Here is a 27,895-nt window from a genome sequence, read left to right as displayed (position 1 = left end):
CCTGTTTTTGCCACCAAAGTGGATAACCTCACATTTATCCACATTGGGCAGACGCATGGCAAATGCAGTATAATCACCCAACCTGTCCAAATCATGCTGGAGTTTCTCGGCATCCTCCTCACAGCACACAGGCCCACCGTGTCATCTGCAAACTTGGAGATATTACATCTAGTTCCCTCGTCTAGATCATTAATACATATATTGTGAATAGCTGGGGTCCTAGGACCGATCCCAGGGTTCCCCACTAGTCACTGCCTGCCACTCGGGCGGGGGGGGGGGGGGGTGCTCCTTGCACCATTCCTCTAGCCACGTATTCATCTGAAATGACCTACTATTTCTACTCTGACTAGCACGTGGCACTGGTAGCAATCCTGAGATTACTACCTTTTGAGGTGCTATTTTTAAATTTACCTTCTAACTCCCGATATTCAACTTTTAGGACCTCATCCCATTTTTTACCTATATGCAGCATGACAACTGGCTGTTCATCCTCCCCTTCCAAAATGCTCTGCAGCCGCTCTGAGACATCCTTGACCCTTGCACCAGGGAGGCAACATACCATCCTGGAGTCTCATTTGCGGCCGCAGAAACGCCTATCTATTCCCCTTACAATAGAATCCCCTATTACTATAGCTTTAGCCCTCTTTTTCCTCCCGTCCCATGCAGCAGAACCACCCCTGGTGCCAGGAAGTTGGCTGCTGCTGCCTTCTCCCAATAAGCCATCCTCCCCAACAATATCCAAAGTGGTATATCTGTTTGAGAGGGGGATGGTCACAGGGGACCCCTGCACTACCTGCCTGCGCCTACTACTCTGCCTGGCGGTCACCCATTCCCTTCCTGCCTATGCAGCCTTTACCTGCGGTGTGACCAACTCATTAAACATGCTTTCCACGATGTCCTCAGCATCGCGAATGCTCCAGTATGTATCCATTTGCAGCTCCAGCGCCGCAATGCGGTCTGCCAGTAGCTGCAGCTGGATACACTTCCCGCACACATGGTCATCAGGGACACGGGAAGTGTCCCTGATTTCCCACATAGTGCAGGAGGAGCATACGACTGTGCCGAGCTGTGCTGCCATGACTTACCCTTTAATTAATTCAAATTAAATTAAATCAAATCAATCCCACCAATTACACTAAATGATATACTCAAGGGCCCTTGTTTACCAGCAGTCCTCGCTACACAACAGAGACCTTAGAAACTGTAAACCACAAAATTTAAGTTTTGGAAAAAAGCGAGAGAGCGAAATACTCAACAACCAACCAATCACTTTCCTGCTTTCTGGTGATGTCACACTTCGATTACTTTTTACTTCTCTCTCTCCTCTCGCAGGTCCGCCTCTCCCACTCTCGACTCGGTTTAAACCAGCCTCTCCTGCCTCTCCTCTCGCAGATCCGCCTCTCCCGCTCCTCGGAGCTCGGTTTAAATCAGCCTCTCTCGCATGTCCTATGAAAGACTAGCAAGACTCTATCCCAGTCTAGATTGGAACTTGCATTAGCGACTCAGCCTTTCACTTTCAAAGCCATAACAGCCTTTTACTATCTGCTTAACCATATAGTATCCTATATGGTTAAGCATACATATTACTATATTCCCTAGCCACTGACTCCATCCCTCTCCCTTAAATCTGTTTGAGGCTGAACTACACTGTTCGCAACCTTGGTGTCATATTTGACCCTGAAGTGAGCTTCCGACCACATATCCGCAGCATAACAAAGATTGCCTATTTCCACCTCTGTAACATCGCCCATCTCCACCCTTGCCTCAGCTCATCCGCTGCTGAAACCCTCAGCCATGACTTAGTTACCTCTAGACTTGACTATTCCAATGCACTCCTGGCTGGCCTCCCACATTCTACCCTACATAAACTTGAGGTCATCCAAAACTTTGCTGCCCGTGTCCTAACTCGCACCAAGTCCCATTCGCCCATCACTCCTGTGCTCGCTGATCTACATTGGCTCCCGGTTAAGCAGCGCCTCAATTTCAAAATTCTCACCCTTGTTTTCAAATCCCTCCATGGCCTTGCCCCTCCCTATTTCTGTAACCTCCTTCAGCCCCACAACCCCCCCCCCCCCCCCCCCCCCCCCAAACCCCGGAGATATCTGCGCTCCTCTAATTCTGCCCTCTTGAGCATCCCTGATTATAATCGCTCAACCATTGGTCGCTGTGCCTTCTGTTGCCTAGGCCCTAAGCTCTGGAAGCCCCTGCCTAAAACTCGCTACCTCTCTTTCCTCCTTTTAAGATGTTCCTTAAAACCTACCTTTTTTGAACAAGCTTTTGGTCAGCTGCCCTAATTTATCTTTGTGACTCGGTGCCAAATTTTTTGTCTTATAATACTCCTGTGCAGCACCTTGGGATGTTTTACTATGTTAAAGGTGTTATATAACCAGAAGTAGTTGTTGTTAACATTGGTGGTAGAAGCCTAATTTCCTGTAATCTCTACTGTAGTAGTTGTTTGGGAGTACTTGAGGGGGTTTAGAAGATCTAATCTTTATTTCAAATTTTTTTTGACAGAAAAGCATTCTGAAGTCATCTCGACAGCATCTGATACAGGCCTCACTGATCAAAGACCACTGAGATATTCAGTATGGGTTTCATTTTGTGAGATTTACAATGAATATGTGTATGACCTATTGGATGCAATGCCAACTTTAAAATGCCAGAAACGTCAAAACCTGCGAGTCTGTGAAGATCAGAAAGGAAATAGTTACATTAAAGGTGCAGCCTAATCGTAATGAGCTGTCGTATATCTAAGATTTAGTACTTTATAAATTCTTTTTAACATGAAATGTGTTTAAAATCATCTTCCCTGAGAACCTGGTGGGTAAAGACCATCATATCGTACTAAACCATAGACAAGAAGGTCCAAGGTTTGATTCCCAATCGAGTGACTACTTATTAATGTAGGTAAATAATGCGGACATTTTTCTCAAGTCCCACAAACAGCATTAAGATGAATGATCTGTTTATGGTGGCATTGGCTGAGGGGTAGATGTTGATTAGGACACTGGGAGAACTTCTTGTTCTTCGACTAGTGCCATGGGATCTTTAATCTGAACAGGTAGAATGGGGTCTCGGTTTAGCACCTTCAACAATGGAGTGTCATCAAGGTTCTCGCCAGATGTCCAGAATTTGAACATGTAGCCTTTGACATGGAATTGAAAATTCACTTGCATCTGGGCTGGGAAAGGAAATCTGGGCAGGGTTCCTGCTCTGAATTGCTATCTGAGTCTTGCGGGAAAGTGTGCAATTTTGAATATCTAATTTTTTCTTTTGAGGATCAAGCTCAACTGATGTCCTTCATAGTCAAATAACATTGGCTATCTGGCTCAAATTAAAAATACCCACTTGGCTGAATTATTGGAGGGCTGACCGCTCTCGAGGAACTGTACTCCAGCAGGAGTTGATCCTTTCAGGGGAAGAGTAAGATTGGAAAAGTAAAATGATAAAACGATCTTTTTGCTACTTTTCTTTGAATAGAAATCTGGCCAATGTATGAATATTTACTGTTTCCAATGACTGTAATTATATTTATTCTGGTTAAAGTTTGTGTTTTGAATTGTTCTGAATATTTCAGATCTAAAGTGGATCAACATTACTAGCTCAGATGAAGCTTTCAGATTCCTAAAAATAGGAAATAAAAATCGAAGCTTGGCTTCCACCAAAATAAACCAACAGTCCAGCCGAAGGTATGTGTGCGATTCTAAATGTTACTACCTTAGATTGAAGTAATTGGTTGTTATCAATCAGTAAACCTAAGATTTTGTTTGATTTGCCAAAATTAATTCCATGTTAAAATTTTGAATCTTAATCAAAATACTTTTATACATAAAATTAAATATGGTTAGTCTGAAATTACCTTCTGAAACTACCTTCTTACAGTCACAGCATATTCTCCATTCGACTGATGGAAATAATTGGTGAAGACAAGCCCCATGTTATCAGGACTTCTGAGTGAGTTACCAGTTGTTTTTATTTAACTAAACAATAACGCCAATTATTCAATTTTCACATCTTATTGCAATCGTACCTTTTGTAAATTGAAGCTGAAACTAAACCTGCAGTCTTGAATTTGTATGCTGTTCTGTGCCAAGGCACCACATTAGCAAGTTTTGTTTGATGAAAAGCTCAAAGGGCAGCATTTAATCTTTTTTCTGTCAACTAAGATGAGGAATGTAGAAATTATAGAACCTTGCAGCACAGGAGGAGTCCATTCAGCTCATCATGTCTGTGTCGGCTCTTTGAAAGAGCTGTCCAATTTAGACCCACACCCAAGCTTCTACCCCATAACTCTGTAAATTAGTCCTCCTTCAAGTACGTGCCTAATTGGCTTTTGGAAGTTCCTATGTAATCTGCTTCTACACTTTCAGGTAGTGCATTCCAGATCTTCACAACCCTCTGGAACAATTTTTTTTCCTCATTTCCCCTCTAGTTCTTTTGCCAATTATTTTAAATCCATGACCTCTGGTTACCCGCCAGAGGAAACCGTTTCTCCCTACTTGTTCTATCAAAACCCCGTCCTAACTTTGAATACCTCTATTGGTTCTCCCCTTGACTTCTGCTCTAAGGAGAACAATCACAACAAATGGGTCCTGTTTAAGAACAGTCTTCAGCTGGAAAATGAAGGAGGTACAACTAGAAGTTAAAGAAAAGAAAGATCTTGCATTTATATAGTGCCTTTCGTGATGTTGGGACGTCCTAAAGCGCTTAACCAATGAAGTACTTTTGAAGTGTAGTCATTATTGTGATGTAGGAAACATGGCATCCAATTTGCGCACAGCAGGGTCATACAATCAGCAATGAGATAAATGACCAGATAATCTGTTTTGCTGATGGTCGTTGAGGGATAAATATTGACCTGGACACTGGGGAGAACTGCCCTGTTCTTCAAAGTAGTGCCATGGGATATTTTACGCCCACCTGAGAGGGCAGACTGTTTAATGTCTCATCCAAAAGGCGGCACGTGTCGGCCTAGATTTTGTGCTCCAGGGTGGGGCTTGAACCCACAACCTTCTTTGAGGCAAGAGGGCTACCACTGAGCCACAGCTGACATTTAACAGATCAGTTCATAGCTTTAGCAATATTTTACTTTAAAGGGGAAATATACTTTTGTCAATGGCTTAGAATTTATATTTTTGCTGACTATAGGCTATCCTTGTGCGATTTAGCTGGGTCAGAGCGTTGTGATAAAGCACAAACTTTTGGAGATCGACTGAAAGAGGCAGGAAACATCAATAATTCTCTCCTTATCCTTGGCAAATGTATTTCTGCACTCCGGCAGAAGCGGCAGAATAAGTAAGTAATTAAATAAATTCGATCGTTTGGATTAATTTAGTGAGTGAAAAATATTGGATTTTAAGAATTGTGAATCCTAGTCGTGTATAATTTTTAGTTACATCAGAACAGCGGGTTAGTGTTTTTATTTTGTGTAGGACTAATGAATGTTCTGCAGTTATGGATGATGGTTCAAATTTGCTTTCCAACAGAATTTCCCATCTTTTTTAGGAACTTAATGATTATAATTCTGACTCTTTTAAATTCATATTTGTAAAAAAAGAAATTCACATTTCCCTTTTTTTAAAAAAAAACTTTTGCAAAACTGGAGGCCTTACTTACTACATTCCTAACATATATGGGAAGCCTTCAAAGAGGCGATAGTTTGGGTACAGACTAGATGCGTTCCCACGAGGGGGAATTGAAGGGCATCCAAAGCTTGGAGCTCTCTGATGGGCTTATGATAAATACAGAAAATGCTGGAAATACTCAGCAAGTCAGGCAGCACCTGTGGGGAGAGAGAGAGAGAGAGAGAAACAGTAGTTAACATTTCAGATCAATGATCGAAAAGTTGAAATTTTCCAGTTCGGGGCGAGAGCAGGAAACTGCACCAATACAGTCATCAATGTACTGAAAAAAGAGGTGGGAGGGGACCTGAGTAGGACTGGAATAAAGAATGTTCCAAATATCCTACGAAAAGGCAGGCATAGCTAGGACCCATGTGTGTTTCTATAGCAACACCTTTTATTTGGGGGAAGTGAAAAATTAACCTTGTTATATTCTTCCTGTCATAGGGTGATTTTATAGCTGTGTTCTAATTTGTGTAGATAGCATTTTTTTTCCCTGAGAACTTTGCCAATGCTTCAGAAAATTTGGTAAATGTCAGTCCATTTTGTGATGGATATTGCACAAACAGATACTACTATGTTGTGAAAAGTGCTTCCTTTCAAAATGGACGTTAATGATCTAAACCAAACGTGTGTGGACTTTAGTAGGACTAAATATGGAGTTGCCCATATAACTTGCATACTCCCAAATTAATGTGTTCAATTACATTTTAAATATATTGAAACTAATTTTATTAATATTTAATTAAATATTGAATGCTTATTTCCTAATTGTTCCCAGTGAAATACTTCCTGAATTCTAAGATCAGATTCTATAGGTAGCAGATTTCTTGCATTTGTTTTTCACTTTCAATTTTTATTTTGAGAAGTCCTGGTATTTGCAATGGAAGGATTTGAACTCTGAAATCTTCATTGTGTGCTATTTCTAACATGACCATTTCTAACATGATCTATCTTTTGGCTACTAGACTGAAACAAATTGTTGTTCCTTTCCGAGAGAGCAAGTTGACGCGTCTCTTTCAAGCTTTCTTTTGTGGCAAGGGCAAAGCTTGTATGATTATTAATATAAACCAGTGTGCTTCCATGTATGACGAGACTCTTCATGTAATGAAATTTTCAGCAATTGCTAAGCAGGTAAGGTATCATTCATTGCTTTTTGTCTTGCCTGCTCCCTCGACCCTATTCCCACTAAACTGCTGACCACCCAACTTCCCTTCCTGGCTCCCATGTTGGCTGATATTGTTAATGGTTCCCTCTCCTTAGGTGCTGTCCCCCTCTCCTTCAAATCTGCCGTCATCACCCCTCTTTAAAAAACAAAAAACCCTTGACCCCTCCGTCCTTGCAAACTACCGCCCCATCTCCAACCTCCCTTTCCTCTCAAGTCCTTGAACGTGTTGTTGCCTCCCAAATCCGTGTCCATCTTTCCCACAACTCTGTGTTTGAATCCCTCCAATCAGTTCTCCGTCCCTGCACAGTACTGAAAACGGCTTTTGTCAAAGGCACAAATGACATCCTGTGTGACTATGACAAACTATCCCCCTTCCTTCTCGATCTGTCTGCAGCCTTTGACATGGTTGACTACTCCATCCTCCTCTAACGCCTCTCCACCATCATCCAGCTGAGTGGGACTGCACTCGTCTGGTTCCATTCTTATCTATCTAATCTTAGCCAGCGAATCTCCTGCAATGGCTTCTCTTCCTGCTCCCGCACCGTTATCTCTGGTGTCCCCCAAGGATCTATATCCTTGGCCCCTCCTATTTCTCATCTACATGCTGCACCTCAGTGAAATCATCTGAAAACACAGTGTCAGTTTCCACATGTACACTGATGACACCCAGCTTTACCTCACCACCACCTCCCTTGACCCCTCCACTGCTTCTAAATTCAGATAGCTTGTCTGACCTCCAGTACTGGATAAGCAGAAATTTACTCCAACTAAATATTGGGAAGACCGAAGCCATTGTCTTCGGTCCCCGCTACTGACTCCATTCTTCTCCCTGCCAACTGGCCTGAGGCTGAACCAGACGGTTCTCAACCTTGGTGTCATATTTGACCCCGAGATGAGCTTATGACCACATATCCGCACCATCACTAAGACAGCCTATTTCCACCTCCGGAACATTGCCCGACTCCGTCCCTGCCTCAGCTAATCTGCTGCTGAAACCCTCATCCATGCCTTTGTTACCTCTAGACCTGACTATTCCAGCACACTGTTGGCCGGCCTCCCACATTCTACCCTCGGTAAACTTGGTCATCCAAAACTCTGCTGCCCGTGTCCTAACTCGCACCAAGTTCCGTTCACCTATCACCCCTGTGCTCGCTGACCTACTTGTTTTCAAATCCCTCCTTATTTCTGTAATTTCCTCCAGCCCGACAACCCTCCGATATCTACACTCTAATCCTGGCCTCCTGAGCATTCCCAATTTTAATCGCTCCACCATTGGTGGCTGTGCCATCTATTGCCTAGGCCCTAAGTTCTGGAATTCCCTCGCTAAACCCCTCCACCTCTTTCCTTCTTTTAAGATGCTCCTTAAAACCTACCCCTTTGACCAAGCTTTTAGTCATCTGCCCTAATGGGGCAGTAATTCCTCCCCAAACGCGTGAGTACGGAAGGGGTACTCGCGCGTCTGGCCAGAGGAAATGCCGGTTTTCAGCATGCACAGCGCATGCGCTGAAAACCGGCATTTCCTCTCCTCTAACCCAAGAGGTGAAGAGGCTAACGCGTGCGCTGTAGGGGGCAGCGCGTGCGTTTTGGATTTCCTCTGTTTTGGGGGATTTGCGCATGTGTAAAGGCCTCCGGTCTTTACGCTTGTAAAAAGCACACGTAAGTATTTATTTTTACAGGTAAGTGGTGTTTTAGTACAATTTAGAATTTTTTTTCCACAGGTTTATTATTTTAAAGAATCTACAATAAGGTAAGTTTAGTTTTAGACCCTTTTTATTAAAAATTTATTAAAAAAAAAAAATTATTATTTAAATTATTTTTTAAAACTTTTATTTATACTTAATTTAATGATTGGGATGTTTTTTTAATTTTTATTTAAAGTTTAAATAGTGTTTTGGGCCCCCGTAGTTTTCATGAGTTTGACAGTTCTTACTCTCAAACTCAGGAATGAGTTTCCCCTCCCCTTATTGGCTGCACAGTGCTCACCTGATCCCAGCCGGCACATCGCACTAACTACGCTGCTGGATCAGGTTAGCACAGCGCGCTGACAGCTGAACCGGGCCTGTGAAAGGAAATGCAAGCAGGCCCGGGCTTCAGATGTTGGCGCGCAGGGTGAGTGCAGATCGGGGGCTTGCACGTGCGGCAAGCCCCCGATCTAATTTCAGGGCCAATATCTCCTTATGTGGCTCGGTGTTCATTTTTTTTATAACGCCCCTGTGAAGCGCCTTGGGATGCTTTACAACGTTAAAGGCACTATATAAATATAACGCACACTGGCAGGGAAAATAAAAAAGCAAATTATTATTTAAATGTAGAGAGATTACAAAATGCTACGGTTCAGAGGGACCTGGGGGTCCTTGTGCATGAAACACAAAGTTAGCATGTGGGTACAGCAAGTAATCAAAAAGGCAAATGGAATGTTGGCCTTTATTTCAAAGGGGTTGGAGTATAAAAGCAGGGAAGTCCTGCTACAACTGTACAAGGTATTGGTGAGACTGCACCTGGAGTACTGCGTACAGTTTTGGTCTCCTTATTTAAGGAAGGATATACTTGCATTGGAGGCAGTTCAGAGACGATTCACTAGGTTAATTCCAGAGATGAGGGGGTTGACTTATGAGGAAAGGTTGAGCAGGCTGGGCCTATACTCATTGGAGTTTGGAAGAATGAGAGGTGATCTTATTGAAACATATAAGATACTGAGGGGGCTTGACAAGGTAGATGCAGAGAGGATGTTTCCCCTCGTGGGGAAATCTGGAACGCGGGGGCACGGTTTTAGAATAAAGGGTCGCCCTTTTAGAACGGAGATGAGGAGGAATTTCTTCTGAGGGTCGTAGATCTGGAATTCTCTGTCCCAGAGAGCTGTGGAGGCTGGATCATTAAATACATTTAAGGTGGAGATAGACAGATTTTTGCAAGATCAGGGCGTGAAGGGTTGTGAGGAGCGGGCGGGGAAGTGGCTTTGAACCCAAGATCAGCCATGATCTTACTGAATGGCGGAGCAGGCTCGAGGGGCCAAGTGGCCTATTCCAACTCCCATTTCTTATGTTCTTATAAGTTGTCAACATTATCGTGGATTTTGAGAAGATGAAATATTCGTTCCTATTTTAGAAATTGTACATAACATTTCAGTTCAAATAAATTAGTAGAATATTTATTATTTGCTTGTTTCCATACTATTATTCAAAACTTAAATCATTACCTTTGGTATTAAAAGTCTGTCATTTGCAGAGATTATATTCTGACCAACTGTAATTTGGCAAATTTCAAAAATCACTGGCAACAGTTTACAATTTAAATGTTTACTTGTAGAAAAGCTCTGCAATATTCTGCTTAATTTCCCGATTTTGATGGCTGGTTTAGAAATGTTTCTAATGAAGATACTTCTAGCACATATTTATAATTCTTGCTAAAAAATTGGAAGTTGTGAACACATGTTCAAGTAACCTTTTTATAGAAACTCTTGTTTTTCAGATTGTTCAGATCATTCACCCAAAAGTAAACCTGCAACTTATTGATCCAATAAATGGGAGCAATGCCAGTATGATGGTATGCACTGATCTTGGTGAATCACACTCTGCTGAAAATTGCTTTTCTGAAGATCATCTAATTAAAGATGACGAGGAGCAGGAAAATGAAGAGCTGGATGTTAGCACCTTGGGCCATGAAGTAATGTTTAAAATTCTCTTCAGCTCCATTTGAGCTTGTGTATAAAACAGACTGTACTAACTGTAGACAACTTTTAATTTTCCAGAAATTAATGGAATATTGAGGATTATAGACTGATGCTGTCTGCAACATGTTAATTGGGTAACCCTTGAAGAAAAATTGTGCATGGATAAGCATTTAGTAGCAAGTCTTGATAGTAGAGGAATTAAAATATAGAGCAATTAAGTAAGAGAGACTTGCATTCATAACACCTTTCACGACCTCCGGTTGTCCCAAAGCACTTGCAGCCAATCCACCATCTTCAAGGCACAAGTCAGGCGTGTGATGGAATACTCTCCACTTGCCTGGATGAGTGCAGCTCCAACAACACTTGAAGTTCAACACCATCCAGGACAAAGCAGCCCACTTGATTGGCACCCCATCTACCACCTTAAACATTCACTCCCTCCACCACCGGCGCATCATGGCTGCAGTGTATATCATGTACAAGATGCACTGGAGCAACTCGCCAAGGCTTCTTCAACAGCACCTCCCAAACCTGCAACCTCTTATCACCTAGAAGGACAAGGGCAGCAGGCTCATGGGAACCCCATCACCTGCAAGTTCCCCTCCAAGTTACACACCATCCTGACTTGGAAATATATCGCTGTTCCTTCATTTTCGCTAGGTCAAAATTCTGGAACTCCCTCCCTAACAGCACTGTGGGAGTACCTTCTCTACAAGGACTGCAGCGGTTCAAGAAGGCAACTCACCACCACCTTCTCAAGGGCAACTAGAGATGGGCAATAAATGCTGGCTTTGCCAGCGATGCCCACATCCCAGGAACGAATTTAAAAAAAAAAATTAAAAAAAAAAGTACTTATCAGGCATCAGAACTGAATTTAAAGTATCAAGGAGAAAACAGAGTACGGTATTGCAAAAATAAAACTGGGGAAGAGAAAATTTTATTACTTGAGGATACACTTGGCAATTGGTCATTAACTATTTGTGGATACATTTAGACTTTAAAAGAATAAAAGAGAAGCTTTTGTACAATCCAAAAAAATTCTAGTTTTATTGGAGAAAATTTACTGAAGAAATGGATCCTAGAATGATGGGTGAAGGGGAAATTGGAGGGGGATGAGAGAGAAAAGCAATTCTGAAAGAAGAACTTCCATTTAGATAAAGCCTGATGTACTTGGGATGTTCCAAGTGCTTTATATCCATCCATTACTTTTTGAAATGTATTCAGAAGCTAAAATGTATGTAATGTATCATTTGGATGATTCTAATTTGTATGCTGATCTTCACCTTGACACTGTTGATACTATAGGTTTTTCTGTTTTCTTACTCAGGAATTATTGGGCATGATAAAAAACCTAAAACAAAAACTGATTGCTGAAAGACAGCACAAACTGGTTTTGGAAATTCGGGTTCGTGAAGAGATGGGAGAGGCTATGTTTCATCAACTACTGCGTTCAGAAGAAGTTTGGAGGTAATTTTAATGGTATTTAGATTGCAGATTAGGATAAATGAACCAAATATGTTACTAGCTGTTCTGGAAAATTCTTTTCTGGTTTGGTATTTGACATATTTGTGGATACTATCCAAAAATACCCAATAGGTGAGAAAATGAATGGCATCTTATAAATACCTTCTTAGTTATAATATTTTAGTGGAGATGTGTCCCACATTTGCACAGTGAGGAGTTTAAGTTCTGATGGAAATGGGGCATTTTTGTCTTTGGTTTGAGTTGTCTCTGCTGAATTTCTTAACTTTAAAAGCAGGTTCTTTTAAGAAAGCTGCCATCCTCAAAATGGCTTCTACAACTCAAGGAGGGAAACTGGTTTCTATTCTTTTAGCTTTGCATGAATTATATTACAGTTAAAGCCAGTACTGTTAATTACAAATAGACATGTGCTCCTAATTGAATATACCCATAATAATATGCAACACTAGCCTATTAAACAACTTTAATTTAATGAGGATAGCCATGGCAAAGTCAATACTTGTCAAACATAGGTAGCCATAGGTATACTTTTATGTATTTGTTGTGGAACTTGCAGTTCAGTCTTGGTGAAGTGACTTGTCTTGCAGATTATGTCTCAACAAAGACTTTCAAAAGATTTTATGGTAATAAGGATTGGGCACTTTGACTTGCTAAGTTAGTTGATGTTTGACATGGATGCCACAGATACTGAAGCAGTACAATTACTCCATTGATGGGGCTGCTTATGTAATTTTGAGATAACTAGTCGATAGGGATGGGATGGCTGCTCCCTTTCTATTTAGTGTTATTGGTAAAGAAATCTATTCAAAGGGACTCAACTGACTGGTTTGTGTGTTCAACCTATCATGAATGCGTTCAAAGGTTTTGTGTTTGAACTGGTGTCAACAACTGGCTGCTGCTGCTTATTTCTGTGAAATAACTGACTAAATCTGTTTGGTAATGTAGCCTGTTACCAGTGTCTGGTGTGACTGATATTGTCCTTGGATATAACTGAGGCTTATAGTGGAAACCCATTATAAGGGATGGTTTTGAAGTATCTGAAGAATTGGGACATTCAGTTTCACACACTGTGTTGGTGGGCTCACTACCTTAAACAATAGGTAAAGAAGAAAGAACTTGCATTATATAACAATTTTCATATTCTCAGGATGTCCCAAGTGCTTCATCGGCAATAAATTACTTCTGAAGCATAGGCAAGTATAACGGCCAATTTGTGCAAGGCAAGGTTTCACAAAAAGCAATGAGATAAAAGATTATCTCTGTTTTAATTGAGGTATAAATATTGGCCAGGACACTGGGATAACTCTGCTGCTCTTCTTTGAATAGTGCCATGGGATCTTTACATCCACATGAAGAATAGGCAGATATGGCCTATTGGTTTAATGCGTCACCTTTGCCAATGCAGCACACTCCGTACTGCACTGAAGTGTCAACCTAGATTATGTGCTCAATTCCTGGACTGGGGCTTCAACCAATGACTTTAACACTGAGCTACTATTGATCCATAATGGTGGGTGCCCCAGATGTCATTATTGTGGCTTTTCATGGTTCAAGGGATCGTTATTGAGTGGAGAAACATGGGAGTCATCTGTCACAATTGTATTGTGCCTGCGAATTCTGATGGATACTAACTTTATCCTGGAAAAGGTCATTTAAAACTGAACTGATGAGCAGAAAAAGGCACTTTGGTCTTTTCAAGAGTTCCAGTACAGGAATGCCACAAGCTCAAGTCCAAATCATTCCTCTTCATGGTACAATATCCCTAGAAATGCAACAGAAGGGCTTTTTTTTTCGACACCTGTGCAAGGTTCAGATCCAAACCACAGGATGGATTTGTGGCAAGAGAGGGAAATTGTTGCAGGAACGAAGGGCTCAGCCTTGGTCACAGAGCACCCTCTCTAGGTGGGGAATTCAGCCTCCTGGTGCGCACATTTATTTGCCACAACCTCTCAAATGACCCGTTGGTCACAAGTAAGCCTAATATGTAACATTGGGTTTAGTACATTAAGGTGGCTGGCACATCATAGACTGTCCTGTATAGGCCCTTCTAACATGCTGAAGGCAGATGTCTTGTATAATTCAATAGAAAACTCTTGAAACTTAGGACAGCAATTGTTGGATTGCCATAAAGACTGTATCCTCCCATCTTTTACTTGCACAGTGCTAGTGCCTCATGAACTTGCTATCATCCTAAATGGTCAACTTCTTAAAGATGATGCTCACCCTGTTTACCTGGGCATCACCCTTGATCAGTCACTAACCATCTACAGTAAACTCTTTCGTATCCGGCACAGATGGGACCAGGATGGTGCCGGTTGATTGAAAATTCCGGATAACGGAGAGGTATATCTACCGAGGCTATTTTTAACAAACAAAAATAAAATAAGATTTGAGTGCTATTTACATAACATGACCAACTTTTATCTGGTATAATCCTTATCTGGACATCAATTTTCAGCTTTCACTGGCAAGTGTACATTGCCCTCCAAGTAACTTATCCACACCAATGCCTTCTATATAGCTTACCCACACTCACATTTCAATCTCTACTTAACTCACCAACAGCCAGTCACCTTTTTCTTCTGGGTAAGTCCCTATGAAGTATTTATTATTCCCTACCAACTATATATTATTCCCTATACAACTGAAGATTTCCGACCTATCACCTGACAGCCATGAATCCATCGGGTGGTTAACACGCAATCTGTGCTATACATAATCTGACTGTCCTTGATGTTAATTTCACATCAAATTGGCAATAGAACCTGGGACTTCCATAGTCTATATGGCATAGTAACATACTGAAAAATGAACTCCCCCATTGAGTCTCTGGGAAACACTTATTCAATTCTAAAGTAGCTGCCATTCTCAACATTCTGAAGCAAACAGAAACTAAGACTCTGACTCGGCAACATTTCCAGTTATTGAGGTGTTGTTTTCTGAGTTATTAGAGAATTCTGGATGATTAAGTGCCGTTTAAACTAGAGTTTACCGTACTGAAAACTGCTGAGAAAATTAAAACCTGCAATAGCTGAATCGCCAAACTTGCTGGCTCTCCCTGGGGAGCAAATGCCTCCACTTTACGTTCATCTGCTCTTGTACACTGCTATTCAGTTACAGAATATTTCGCTTCTGTTTGGGGGTCACTGAATGCACACTAAGCTGGTGGATACTCAACTACATGCTGCTATTTGCCTTGTTATGCCCTATTCCCCTCCCATTGTTGCCAGTCCTTTGGTACATACTGATGCACTATCAATTACTGAGAAAGACTGGAAGTTAAGAGAGTAACAAACAGGCTTTTATTAGCTAAAGAACGAAGGCATGCCTCTAGTGGTCGACCGGTCCTGAATGCCTGGGGAACTGCAGAGCAGCCGCCTTTATACCAGGGCATATGGGTGGAGCCAGGGGCGGAGCCAGCTGAGGCATGCACAGACAGGTACAACAATGGGCAAGAGTGAACAACAGTGAAGTGAACAACAGTGAAGTGAACAACAGTGGTTTACCACATTCACCCCTTGCTTAAAAAATGAGTCCGACGGGGTGAAGTGTATTAAAAGTTCGTATAATTTAGTCTTTCTGGGGGTCTTGTATGTCGTCGTGGCGACGGCTGAGGTGGTGCAGCTTCCGACGCCGAGTCCCGCGTGGGCCGGAGCACTGGCGTGTCGTCCTCCTGGGTGTTGAGTTGGTTGGTGATCAATGGCAGGTCACGGGGCCACGGCGTGCCGTCTACAGGGGTTAGGTATGGGTCCGTTGCCGCCGGTACATTGTTGGTTACAGGGGCCCCCGAGGGTGCGAGGTCTCGTATGGAGACTGTGTCCTCCCGCCCGTCCGGGTACGCAATGTAAGCATACTGGGGGTTGGCGTGGAGGAGGTCGACCCTCTCGACCAGAGAGTCCGTTTTATGGGTCCTCACGTGTCTTCTCAGTAGGACCGGCCCTGGGGACGTCAGCCATGGCGGTAGCGATGTCCCCGATGTGGACTTCCTTGGGAAGACAAACATTTTCTCATGAGGGGTGGAGTTAGTGGCAGTGCAGAGCAGTGACCGAATAGAGTGGAGTGCATCGGGGAGTACATCCTGCCAGCGGGAGGTCGGAAGGCCCCTAGACTTTAAGGCTAGCAGGGCGGCCTTCCAAACTGTCGCATTCTCTCTTTCCACCTGTCCGTTCCCCCGGGGGTTGTAACTGGTGGTCCTGCTTGTGGCAATACCCCTAGCGAGCAGGTACTGACGGAGTTCGTCGCTCATAAACGATGAGCCCCGGTCGCTATGGATATAGCTGGGGAAACCAAACAGGGTGAAGAGGTCGTTCAGACATTTAATGACCGTGGCACTGGTCATGTCCGGACAGGGGATGGCGAACGGGAAACGGGAGTACTCATCAATAATGTTGAGGAAGTACACATTGCGGTCGGAGGAGGGGAGAGGCCCTTTAAAATAAACGCTCAGGCGCTCGAAGGGGCGAGTGGCTTTTATCAGGTGAGCCCTGTCTGGTCTATAAAAGTGCGGTTTGCACTCAGCGCAGACTTGGCAGTTCCTGGTCATGGTCCTGACCTCCTCAATGGAGTAAAGCAGGTTGCGGGCCTTGATGAAATGGAAGAACCTGGTGACCCCCGGGTGGCAGAGGTCATTGTGGAGGGCCCGCAGTCTATCAACCTGTGCGTTGACACAGGTGCCACGCGATAGAGCATCCGGAGGCTCATTGAGTTTCCCGGGCCGGTACAAGATATCGTAATTGTAGGTGGAAAGTTCAATTCTCCACCTCAAAATCTTGTCATTTTTGATTTTGCCCCTCTGCTTGTTATTAAACATAAAAGCAACTGAACGCTGGTCAGTGAGTAGGGTGAATCGTTTTCCGGCCAGGTAATGCCTCCAATGTCGCACAGCTTCCACAATGGCCTGGGCCTCCTTTTCGACAGAGGAGTGTCTGATTTCAGAGCCTTGGAGGGTTCGTGAAAAGAAGGCCACGGGCCTTCCCGCCTGGTTAAGGGTAGCGGCCAGGGCAAAGTCGGACGCATCGCTCTCCACCTGGAAAGGGATGGACTCGTCCACCGCGTGCATGGTGGCTTTAGCAATGTCCTCTTTGATACGGTGGAAGGCTAAGCCGGCCTCTGCCGCTAGGGGAAAAGAGGTGGACTTGAGAAGTGGACGGGCTTTGTCCGCATAATTAGGGACCCACTGGGCGTAGTAGGAGAAAAACCCCAGGCATCTCTTCAGGGCCTTGAGGCAGTGGGGCAGGGGAAGGTCCATAAGGGGACGCATCCGGTCGGGGTTGGGGCTGATGACTCCGTGTTCCACAACACAGCCAAGGATAGCGAGGCGGGTTGTGCGGAATATGCACTTCTCCTTGTTATACGTAAGGTTTAGGAGTTGGGCAGTGCGGAGGAATTTGTCGAGGTTGGCGTCGTGGTCCTGCAGGTCATGGCCGCAGATGGTCACATTGTCCAGGTAGGGAAAAGTGACCTGCAACGCTTTATGGTCGACCATCTGGTCCATCTCCCTTTGGAAAACAGAGACCCCGTTGGTGACGCTGAAGGGAACCCGAAGGAAGTGGTAGAGGCGGCCGTTTGCCTCGAAGGCAGTATACTGACGGTCCTCATAGCGGATAGGGAGTTGGTGATATGCTGACTTAAGGTCAATGGTGGAGAATACGCGGTATTGTGCGATCTGATTGACCATATCAGATATGCGGGGGAGGGGGTATGCGTCCAGTTGGGCATATCGATTTATTGTTTGGCTGTAGTCAATGACCAGGCGCTGCTTCTCGCCGGTCTTGACGACCACAACCTGGGCTCGCCAGGGGCTGGTGCTAGCTTCAATAATCCCCTCCTTCAGGAGCCGCTCCACCTCAGATTTAATAAAAACTCTGTCACCAGCGCTGTATCGCCTGCTTTTGGTGGCAATGGGCTTACAGTCGTGGGTGAGGTTGGCGAACAACGGGGGGGGGGGGGGTGGGGGGGTGACTTTAAGTGTGGAGAGGCTGCAAAAGGTGCGCGGCGGGCAATTTGAAAACTGCTGGTTGCAGACTGTGAGTGGGGGAAGGGGTCCACCGTACGCCATCGTGACACTCTTAAGGTGGCACTGAAAATCCAACCCCAGTAGAACGGCAGCGCAGAGATGGGGCAGGACAAGCAGTTTAAAGTTTCTGTACTCTGTGCCCCTCACCGAAAGGGTCACCACGCAGTAGCCGCCGACGTCCGCTGAATGGGACTTGGAGGCCATAGAGACCCGGTGGCGTGCTGGCAGGACCGGGAGAGAGTAACGCCGCACCGTGTCGGGGTGGATAAAGCTCTCTGTGCTCCCGCAGTCGAAAAGGCAGGTCGTGGCGCGGCCGTTTACTTTAATGTCCATCATGGACCTGGCTAGTTGGTGAGGTCTAGATTGGTCCAGTGTAACGGAGGCCAGCGTAGGGTCAGGCGTGTCGCTGCAGTCATCAGGTGAGGTGGTGGGTGAGTCGGGGGCCCGTTGCAAAAATGGCGGCCGGAACGGATCACCCATGGTCGAAGGCATCCAAGATGGCGGCGCCCATGATCCACACGTGGCTGGAGGTGTACAAGATGGCGTCCAAGATGGCGGCCCGCTCGGCCCACATGCGGCACTGCTGGAGTTTGGGGTAGGTTTAGCCTTGCAGACGCTGGCGTAGTGCCCTTTCTTCCCACAACCAGAGCAAGTAGCGTTTTTCGCCGGGCAGCGCGCTCTGGGGTGTTTGGCTTGGCCACAGAAGTAACACTTCGGGCCCCGGGACATCGCTGCAGAAGTTGGGCCGTTGGCGGGATGTGACGGGGGTGGCGCGGCGCAGGGTGGCGGTCCTACCGTGTCCCAGGATGGCGGCGCCCGCGCCATCCACGATGCGGCCGCGCGGTCAGGGGAGTAGGCGTCCATATTCCGGTGGGCCACGTCTAGCGAGAGTGCGAGGGCCGTGGCCTTCAGGTCGAGTTCGCCCTGCTCCAACAGTCTCTGCCGGGTGTAGTTGGACCTGAGGCCCGCGACGAAGGCATCCCAGACAAGTTCCTCCGTGTACACCGCGGCCGACACCTCTTTACATTTGCAGGCCCGGCCGAGCACCTTCAGCGCCCGTAGGTATACCTCCATTGATTCCCCGGGTTGCTGTTTGCGGGACCCCAGGAGGTGTCTGGCGTAAACCTCATTTACCGGGTGTGCATACTGTTCTTTAAGGAGGTCGAGAGCACCCTTGTAGGTAGTCGCATCTTGGATGAGCGAATAAGCTTGGTGGTTCACCTTGGAGGTCAGAACCCTTAGTTTGTCGCCATCGTTTTGAACAGTTTCGACAGAGGCTTCTAGGAAAAATTCGAAGCATCGCAGCCAGTGTGCGAACTTGGTAGATGAATCCGCCTCTTGAGGGTCTAGTTCCAGGCGTGCTGGTTTGAGGATTTGCTCCATCGAAAAAAAAAATTTAGCTAATAAAATTGATGCGCTATCAATTACTGAGAAAGACTGGAAGTTAAGAGAGTAACAAACAGGCTTTTATTAGCTAAAGAACGAAGGCATGCCTCTAGTGGTCGACCGGTCCTGAATGCCTGGGGAACTGCAGAGCAGCCGCCTTTATACCAGGGCATATGGGTGGAGCCAGGGGCGGAGCCAGCTGAGGCATGCACAGACAGGTACAACAATGGGCAAGAGTGAACAACAGTGAAGTGAACAACAGTGAAGTGAACAAGAGTGGTTTACCACACATACCTCCTCAACATCTTCAACGTTTAGATGCAGCAGCAAAATTAATGAATAGACTTCATGACAAAATCATGTTGCCAATTCACTGATTTGTTCTATCCATCTTTCTTTCTTTGAGACACCCAACATGGTTAACCTTTCCTGATTCATTTAACTGTACCGTACCAATTTGCTGGCATGAAGAGTGGACAGCAGATGTTCCTATAAATCACCATATCATGTCTGAAACAACAGAAAGTTAACTAGGATTCAGCTGGCCATGTCATAGTTGGGTGATTCTCAATCGTTTTTGATCTGAACAGGGGCAGTGCATTTTAAATTTTCACCTAATGGGGTCGTCTTGGTGATAACAAATGTCCTTGCGGACAAGAACAAACTATGTCCTATGTCTTTGAATCATGCTCACTAACTATACTATCTGGTGGCCTATGCACTTTGCATGCTGGTGATGATTTATAATTCCAACTATCATTGTCAAGTCTAAAAATAAAAAATAAATAACTTTTGTAAATCTCACTATTGGCAGCTGTGTCTTCAGCCATCTAGACCTCAAGCTCTGGAATCCCCTCTTTTTTTTTTTAGAGTCTCCTTAAAACCCACCTCTTTGACCAACCTTTCAGTCATCTCTCCCAATATCTCATCCTTTGTCTTAGTGTTGATTGTCTGATTATGCTTCTGTAAAACTTCTTGGGATGGTTTTCTATGTTTAAAAAGATGCTTGCAAATACATGATTATTGCTTCTATGCTATCAAGCTACTTTTCTAACATCCAGTCTTGAATGAGGTAGAATTTCCTCCAACTCCACATTGGAAAGACAGAAGCTAATGTCTCCGCCCTTGTCACAAACTCTCTTGCTGTTGATTCCATCTTCCTCCCTGGCCATTGTCTTGGGCTCAACCAGATCATTCATGATTCTGGCATCCTATTTGACCTTGAACTTAGTTTTAGGTTAGATATTCTCTAGAACATTTACTATCCTTCAGTGTACCTGTCTCTTTTGACTTTGAAACACTCGTGCATGTTGTCTTCAACCTTGGACTGAACTACTCCAACGCACCCCTTGCTCACTGTCCTTCCTCCATTATCCATAAGCTTCAACTTGTGTAAAACTCTAATGCATGCACCCTGTTGATCACCCATCACCTTTGTCCTTGCTGGCCTACATTTGGTTCCTGTCCCCAAGGCATTAAATAATAAAATCCTCATCTTCCTGGTTAAATCCCTAAATGGGCGTTCCCCACCTTCTCTCTGCAATATCCTCTAGCCCTATATTGTGTCTTTTTCACACTTTCTTCCTCCTTTCTCTCTTTCTCCCCCGCCCCCCCCACCCCCGCCCTTCCCACCATCCTTGGTGACTGTACATTGAGCCACCTGGGTCTTACTGTTGGGTTTCCCTCATTAAACCTCCAGCTCCCTCCTTTTTAAAAACAACCTTCTTAAACACCCAACTCTTCAATCAAACCTTTGGCTCAGCATGTGTTTTCCTTGTGCCTATCTGTGGTGTGCCTTGGGAGTTCTTTTGTTGAAGGTACTATATAAATGCAATTTGTTGTCTTTGTCATCTGAGGTAGCTTTCGCCTTCACTGCCTGGGTGGTAATCTGGCAGAGCAAAGATCACTTTGAAAATTGTTGTCCTTTTTTGGTGAGGGTTGTTGAAGGATGTTGACTATGGCCCTTTTTGAGGTTGACTGTGCTCTGATATGCCAAGTGAACATGGAAGTGTTTGTGGTGGACTTGGTAATCTGATAACTGAGCCAGACAGACCTACAGGGTATTGTTGATTTTCAGTAAGCCAGGTTTATTTGTGAAGCCCAAGGGGTAAATTACCGGCTGGGATTCTTCGCACATGGCTCTATACAGTATAACACCATAAACTAAAGCCTAAACATGTAGGATGATTTTGGATTTGTCAGTAGTTTAAAGAGTAGTTGAGCATTTTATTTTCGTAACCTCCCCTTCACTCTTTTGGTGATTTATCTTGAAATCATGCCTTCTAGTTACCAACTCGGTGACTGTTAAATCCGTGAATCTTAAGGTATGGTGTTCTTCAATAAATAGACGGAGACTGCAGATTAACAATCAACAGATGTTTACTGGATAAGGGTAGTCTGGAAAAACTAACAATACAAATCCCTACTTGGTTTACATATAGGTGTGGTCACTGCCGGTACTACAGTATACATGAGCTGTAAAAGTAGTTCTCCTCTTAAAGGTACATACACTACAATTCCTCCCCTTTTAGATTAACAGTACCATAACATTCAATTAACAGTTAACACTTTTAACATGCACATTAACTGAAATAGTCCATTTATAGATTCAGTCTTTGAGGCGGCTTCCTGATCCTTTCTGGATAGCGCCTTTCCTGAGTGCCTTGCTCTTGGTGCGGAGGCGATTCTGGCCCCCTGTCGTCGGTTAGTTCATCAGCTTCCGATGCTACTGTTTCTGGGGTAGATGCTACCGGTATGTCGGGTTCATCACCAGGTACGCGAGACATGGGGTTGACTCGTTCTTGTGACGCTAGGATCTGGTCGACATGGCGTGTCACAATGTTCTCCCCAACATCCACTGTGTACATTAGTGGCCCCTGCCGTGTGCATATCATTCCTGGTTGCCATTTCTCTGTTCGGTAGTCGCGGGCCAAGACTGGTTGTCCTACATTGAAGCTCCTTGTTGGCTTCTCATTGATGTGCTGGAATTGCTTATTCTCAACATTTCTTCGTACATTTGGTCTGAGCAAATCCAGACGAGATCTCAACCTTCGGTTAAAGAACATCATGGCCGGGGTCTGGTTGGTAACTGCATGTGTCGCATTTCTGTAGGCTAACAGGAAATTGTCCACCTTATGCTGCAGTGGAATGTCGTCATCGCACATGGCCCTTACTGCCTTTTTAAAGGTTTGTACGAACCGCTCAGCCAATCCATTTGTGGCTGGATGAGAAGGGGCGGATGTGTAATGCCTTACCCTATTCCTTCTCATAAATTTCCGAAACTCTTAGGACACAAACTGTGGTCCGTTATCGGAGCAAATCTGTTCTGGCACCGTTCCTGGCAAATATGGTCCGTAGGACTGCAATCGTTTTCTCCGTAGTGGTGGAGGACATTTTGATCACCTCAGGCCATTTCGAGTGTGCATCCACTGCTATTAAGAACATTGAGTCCATGAATGGACCAGCAAAATCAATATGCACCCGTTGCCATGGAGAGGAGGGCCACTCCCATGGGTGTAGAGGGGCATGTGGTGGTGCATTTTGGACCTTCTGGCATCCTGAGCAGCTCTTTGTTAGGTCCTCGATTTGTTGATCGATCCCCGGCCACCACACATAAGCCCTAGCAAGGCTTTTCATTTTCACCCCTCCCAGATGGCCTTCGTGAAGCTCATTGAGCACTCTCTCCCTTAACTTGGGTGGAATCACCACTCGGGATCCACACATCACTGTCCCCTGGCATACTGACAGCTGTTCTCTTCTGGATGAGAATGTTGGCAACAGTGAGTCGCCATGTGTTGGCCATCCCTTCACCATCAAATCATATACCCGAGACAGTGTCGGATCATTTCGGGTCTCCTTCTCTATATCCGCGTTAGTTACTGGCAAGCGTTCAATTATAGTTGAATAAAATATTTCAACAGGGTCCACTGCTGGTACTTCCTCCGCAGTAGGCAGTGGCAGGCGTGATAGCCCATCAGCGTTTCCATGCTGTTTCGTGCCCTTATACTCTCTTTCATACTGGTTTGCCCCTAGAAAAAGGGACCATCTTTGTAGCCGTTGCACAGTCATCACCGGAACGCCCTTCTTTGGATTAAAGATGGAGACAAGTGGTTGGTGGTCAGTCAGCAAGGTGAACTTCTGCCCGTGCAGATAGTGGTTGAACTTTTTCACTCCCCATACTAGGCTGAGGGCCTCCCTGTCAATCTGGGCGTAGTTGCACTTGGCTGAGGTTAGTGACTGAGACGCAAAGGCTACTGGCCTCTCCAACCTGTCTGGGAATTTGTGCGACAGCACCGCTCCAATACCATAGGGTGATGCATCACACGCCAACCGAATTGGTAGTGCTGGGTTGAAATGAGCCAACACCTCTTTTGATGTGATCAGTTCTTTGCACTTCTGGAAAGCTCGTTTACATTCGTCATTCCACTTCCATGGTACCCCCGTTTGCAGTAGGGTGTTCAGTGGATGTAATACTGTAGACAAATTTGGTAAGAACTTACGGTAGTAGTTCACCAGCCCGAGGAACGACCTCAGTTGTGACACATTTTCCGGTGCTGGAGCCGTGACTACTGCCTCAATCTTTTCAGGGGACTTATGTAACCCCTCTTCATCAATAACGTGGCCACAATACGAGATCTGCTTCTGGAAAAACTCTCATTTGTGGCGATTAGCTCGTAGCCCATATTCCTTCAATCTAGTGAGCACCTGCTCCAGGTTGGTGAGGTGATCACTGTCATTTTCGCCCATGACCAGGATGTCGTCCAAATAACACTGGGTCCCCGGAATCCCTTGCAGGACTTGATCCATTGCCCTTTGCGAAATAGCTGGAGCTGATGCTACCTTGAACACCAGACGGTTTTATTGGTAGAGACCTTTGTGAGTGTTGATCATGAGGTATTGTTTCGAGGCTTCTTCTACCTCCATTTGCAGGTACGCCTGGGCCAGATCAATCTTAGTGAAGCGTTTTCCTCCAGATAGCGAGGCGAAAATATCTTCAATCCGCGGAAGCGGATAATGTACCGTGTGAAGGACTGGGTTCACTGTCACCTTGAAGTCCCCACAGATGCGAACCTTCTTTGGTTCCCCAGGCGTATTACTCAACGACCTCTTCATTACAGGAACGATGGGTGCAGCCCACTCGCTCCAGTCCATTTTGGACAGTACTCCTGAACGTTCCAAACCTTCCAGCTCTGCTTCGACGGCTGGGCGGATCGCATAAGGCACCGGTCTGGCCTTAAAAAAAAAAAAAAAAAAAAAAAACAACAAACTTTGGGCTTGCATTTTCTTCAATTTTGATCGTCGCTGTTATGCCTTTGTGTTCTGAGTCCCGTCTGGAACACTTCTTGTGCGTCAGTTAGCATTTTTGACAGTCGTCCAGGTGTGACGTCGTCATCCTTTTTGGCCTCTACCGTCAGTGCCTGTATAGAATGCCAATCTAACTATCTTCCGGATCCATTCACATCCTAGTAGTGGTGGTCCTCCATCTGGCAATACATATAGATCCATTTTTGGTGTTTCCTTGCCGTTGTATATCACGTTCACCCTTATTTTTCCTTTGGGGTAGACTTTTTGCCCTGTGTACATCTTCAAGACAATCTCTATCTCTCAAGGGTATATGTGAGAATAGCCGCTTGTAGTCCCTTCGGTTTATGACTGTTAGGGCTGATCCTGTGTCCAATTCCATTTTCACTTGGACTCCGTCTATCTTGAGCGTGACCCAGATAGTTTGGTGATCCTCCATTTTGATTACATTATGTAGTTTCAGACAACCCAGCTCCTTGCTTCCGGAGTCTGTATCACTTTTCTGTTCGTTTGAACTACTCTCCGTCACCTTATGTACCTTTTTGTACTTCTCCTGTGGAGATTTCATGCTGCTGGTTTTCTTTCCCGACCTGCAGACTCTTGCGTTGTGTCCTGCTTTTCCACACTGTCTGCACACTTGGTCCTTGAACCAACAATCCTTCTGGTCGTGTGTTCTGCTGCAGCGATAACACTTCCCTGCTCCATATGACATTTCATTGGTGCCATATTCTTGCGGTCTCCATTGTATCTCTGCAGCGCCCCATGCGGCTGCTTCATGTGATACTGCTATGCTGAAAGCCTTGTCCAGCGTAAGATCCTTTTCTGATAGAAGCCGTTTCTGGGTTCCTTCACTTTGAAGCCCACACACAAACTTGTCCCTTAACGTATCTGCTAGTCCCATTCCAAACTGGCAGTGTTTCGATAGCTTGCGCAGTTCCGTTAAATACTCAGCATTACTTTCGTCTTTGTGCTGGTTCCTTTTGTGAAACTTAAATCTTTCTGCTATCAGCAGCGGTGTGGGGTTTAAGTGGTCCTGTAGGATTTCCACTATGCTTTCGAAATCCTTATCCACTGGCTTCTCTGGGGTTACTAGGTTTCGCAGTAAGCCATACGTTTTTGCACCCATGGAATTCAACAAAACCAGTGCTTTCCTGGCATCTGGCACTTCACTCGCCTTGTAGTACACTTCAATGCGTTCCACATATGTCGCCCAATCTTCGACTTCATTGTCGAATGCTGTGACACTGCCACTCTTCGGCATCCCTGGGTGTGGTTAGACTGGCTAAAATGGCGCTCCCGCGCGCTCCCTTCTTCTCCGCTGGCTCAAAATGGCGTCTCCCGCACTTCCCTTTCTTTCTGCGCTCGCCCTTCTCCACTGCGGCTTAAAAAATGGCGTCTCCCACGCTCTCCCTTCTTCGTGGCTCAAATGGCGTCTCCCGCGCTTCCTTCCTTCCCCCACGGACGCTGCTCAGCCCTTGAGCCCTGGCTGCGCTCTGCGCGTTTTCCTGTGCGCCTCTCTCGTTGCCGTCGCTCGGTCCTGAACCCTGGCTGTGCTTTACCCTCTTTTTTTGTTTTCCATCGACGCCGCTCGGTCTTCAACCCCTGACTTCGCCCTGTGCGCTTTACCCTCTCTCTTACCCCGTCGACGCCGCTCGGCCTTTTCTGTGCCGTCGGTCGGCTCCAGCCGCCGCTGTCCGGGAAGGGTCTGCGCCGTACCTGTTGCCAGCCTGTTGCTGGATCGTCGTGGCTGGAGAATCAAGCCCAGCTCTCAGCAGCCTCCCCTGCGATGCTCACTCTCTGCCGGATGACTGGGCGGTTGCTCGTGGTCGACGCCCTTGCTTCTGGCCTCGACTTTCTTCCACTGTCCTCCAGAAGCGAATCCCTGGGAGGAAATGCAGAGTTGCAGGTAGGTTCGAATTGACCTTGTCGCCACTGTTAAATCCGTGAATCTTAAGGTATGGTGTTCTTCAATAAATAGACAGAGACTGCAGATTAACAATCAACAGGTGTTTACTGGATGAGGGTAGTCTGAAAAACTAACAGTACAAATCCCTACTCAGGGTTTATATACAGGTGTGGTCACTGCCGGTACTACAGTATACATGAGCTGTAAAAGTAGTTCTCCTCTTAAAGGTACATACACTACAGTGACCAGTGGGAATAATTTAACGGTTTTTTATTAGCAAAACCCCTCTCAATTCTACCCATATCTGATCTCCATTTAGCCTTCTCTATGCTAGTGAAAAGAAACCTTTTGTACTCTCTGCCTCTATTTATAAAGCCCAGGATCCCATATGCTTTATTAACCTGTCCTGCCACCTTCAAAGGTTTGTGCAGACACACACTCTGGTCTCTCCCTCTTTGCCCCCCCTTTAAATTTGTACCATTTAGCTTGTAGTTTTTCTCCCCATTCTTCCTACCAAAATGTATCGCTTCACACCTTTTCTGCATTGAGAGCATCTGCCATGTTCAGTGTTTTTTCAATTTTTTGGGATAAAATTGTACATGTTGATGTTTTGTTCACCCACTACAGTGAGCGTTTTGAAGAACTAAAGGAGATCTATGAAGAACAATTGGACAGCAAACTCCACATGTACAAGGAATCAATCAGACGACATGCATATAAATGTGCTTTGGAAGAGGTTCAATATAAATATGTTTCAAAAGAAGAGTTCACTGCTGAGCAACACAAAGTGAAGGTAATATTTAAGACAATATTATGTTGCTGCCTTTTGATATCAAAAGTAAAATGAAAGGTGGAGAACAGTTGATTATTATTTGTAATCTATTTGTTCACAGGTGCAGTCACAGTGCCAAGTGACTTGTTCTCTCAAAGTATAGTCAGTTTTGGGTGGGAAGGAAGGGGACAGTTAAACTTGACCATTAATGTTGATCTTTTCTCATTCCTGTGATCTACATAACCTATTCTGTTTAGTTTCTGTAGCACATGGTCACTTAAACACATGTCCAAGGATGTAGCCATCTAAATGGTTTTGATACCATGCAATTTAGTACAAATGGGTTATTGGTAATGCACAGCTTGATGTAATACTGAGACATAGGCCATGATTTTCTGCCAGGCGGCTTTTCAGGCGGCCGGGGGCCAATAAAGGGGGTCGCGACCCCACACGCCTGATTCCCCGCCCCGTCCGACTTTTGGACCGTCGTTTCTCCGCAACCCGCTTCAGTCTCGCCGGGACTGGCCGTCGGAACACTAATGAGCAATTATTACCTTGTTTAAGTCGATTTTC

The 27,895-nt window shown here is 45.1% G+C and overlaps 1 protein-coding gene across 2 annotated transcripts in view; it reads left to right on the top strand.

The window, feature by feature from the left end:
• LOC147114896 (kinesin-like protein KIF20A) overlaps positions 1-27,895 on the top strand; it is a 71,156-nt gene that overhangs the window by 20,402 nt on the left and 22,859 nt on the right. For both annotated transcript variants that reach the window (XM_085992967.1, XM_085992968.1), the window contains exons 8-15: positions 2,515-2,718; positions 3,578-3,689; positions 3,883-3,954; positions 5,149-5,295; positions 6,590-6,755; positions 10,258-10,452; positions 11,787-11,926; positions 27,178-27,343. In XM_085992967.1, the coding sequence (XP_085849093.1) occupies positions 2,515-2,718; positions 3,578-3,689; positions 3,883-3,954; positions 5,149-5,295; positions 6,590-6,755; positions 10,258-10,452; positions 11,787-11,926; positions 27,178-27,343 (1,202 nt within the window). The remainder of the gene's footprint in view (positions 1-2,514; positions 2,719-3,577; positions 3,690-3,882; positions 3,955-5,148; positions 5,296-6,589; positions 6,756-10,257; positions 10,453-11,786; positions 11,927-27,177; positions 27,344-27,895) is intronic.

This window comes from Somniosus microcephalus, chromosome 7 (assembly GCF_052327205.1).
Source record: "Somniosus microcephalus isolate GS21.2 chromosome 7, FLI_Smic_1.0, whole genome shotgun sequence".
Classification (NCBI taxonomy): domain Eukaryota; kingdom Metazoa; phylum Chordata; class Chondrichthyes; order Squaliformes; family Somniosidae; genus Somniosus; species Somniosus microcephalus.
This window is presented reverse-complemented; position numbering and strand designations above follow the sequence as displayed.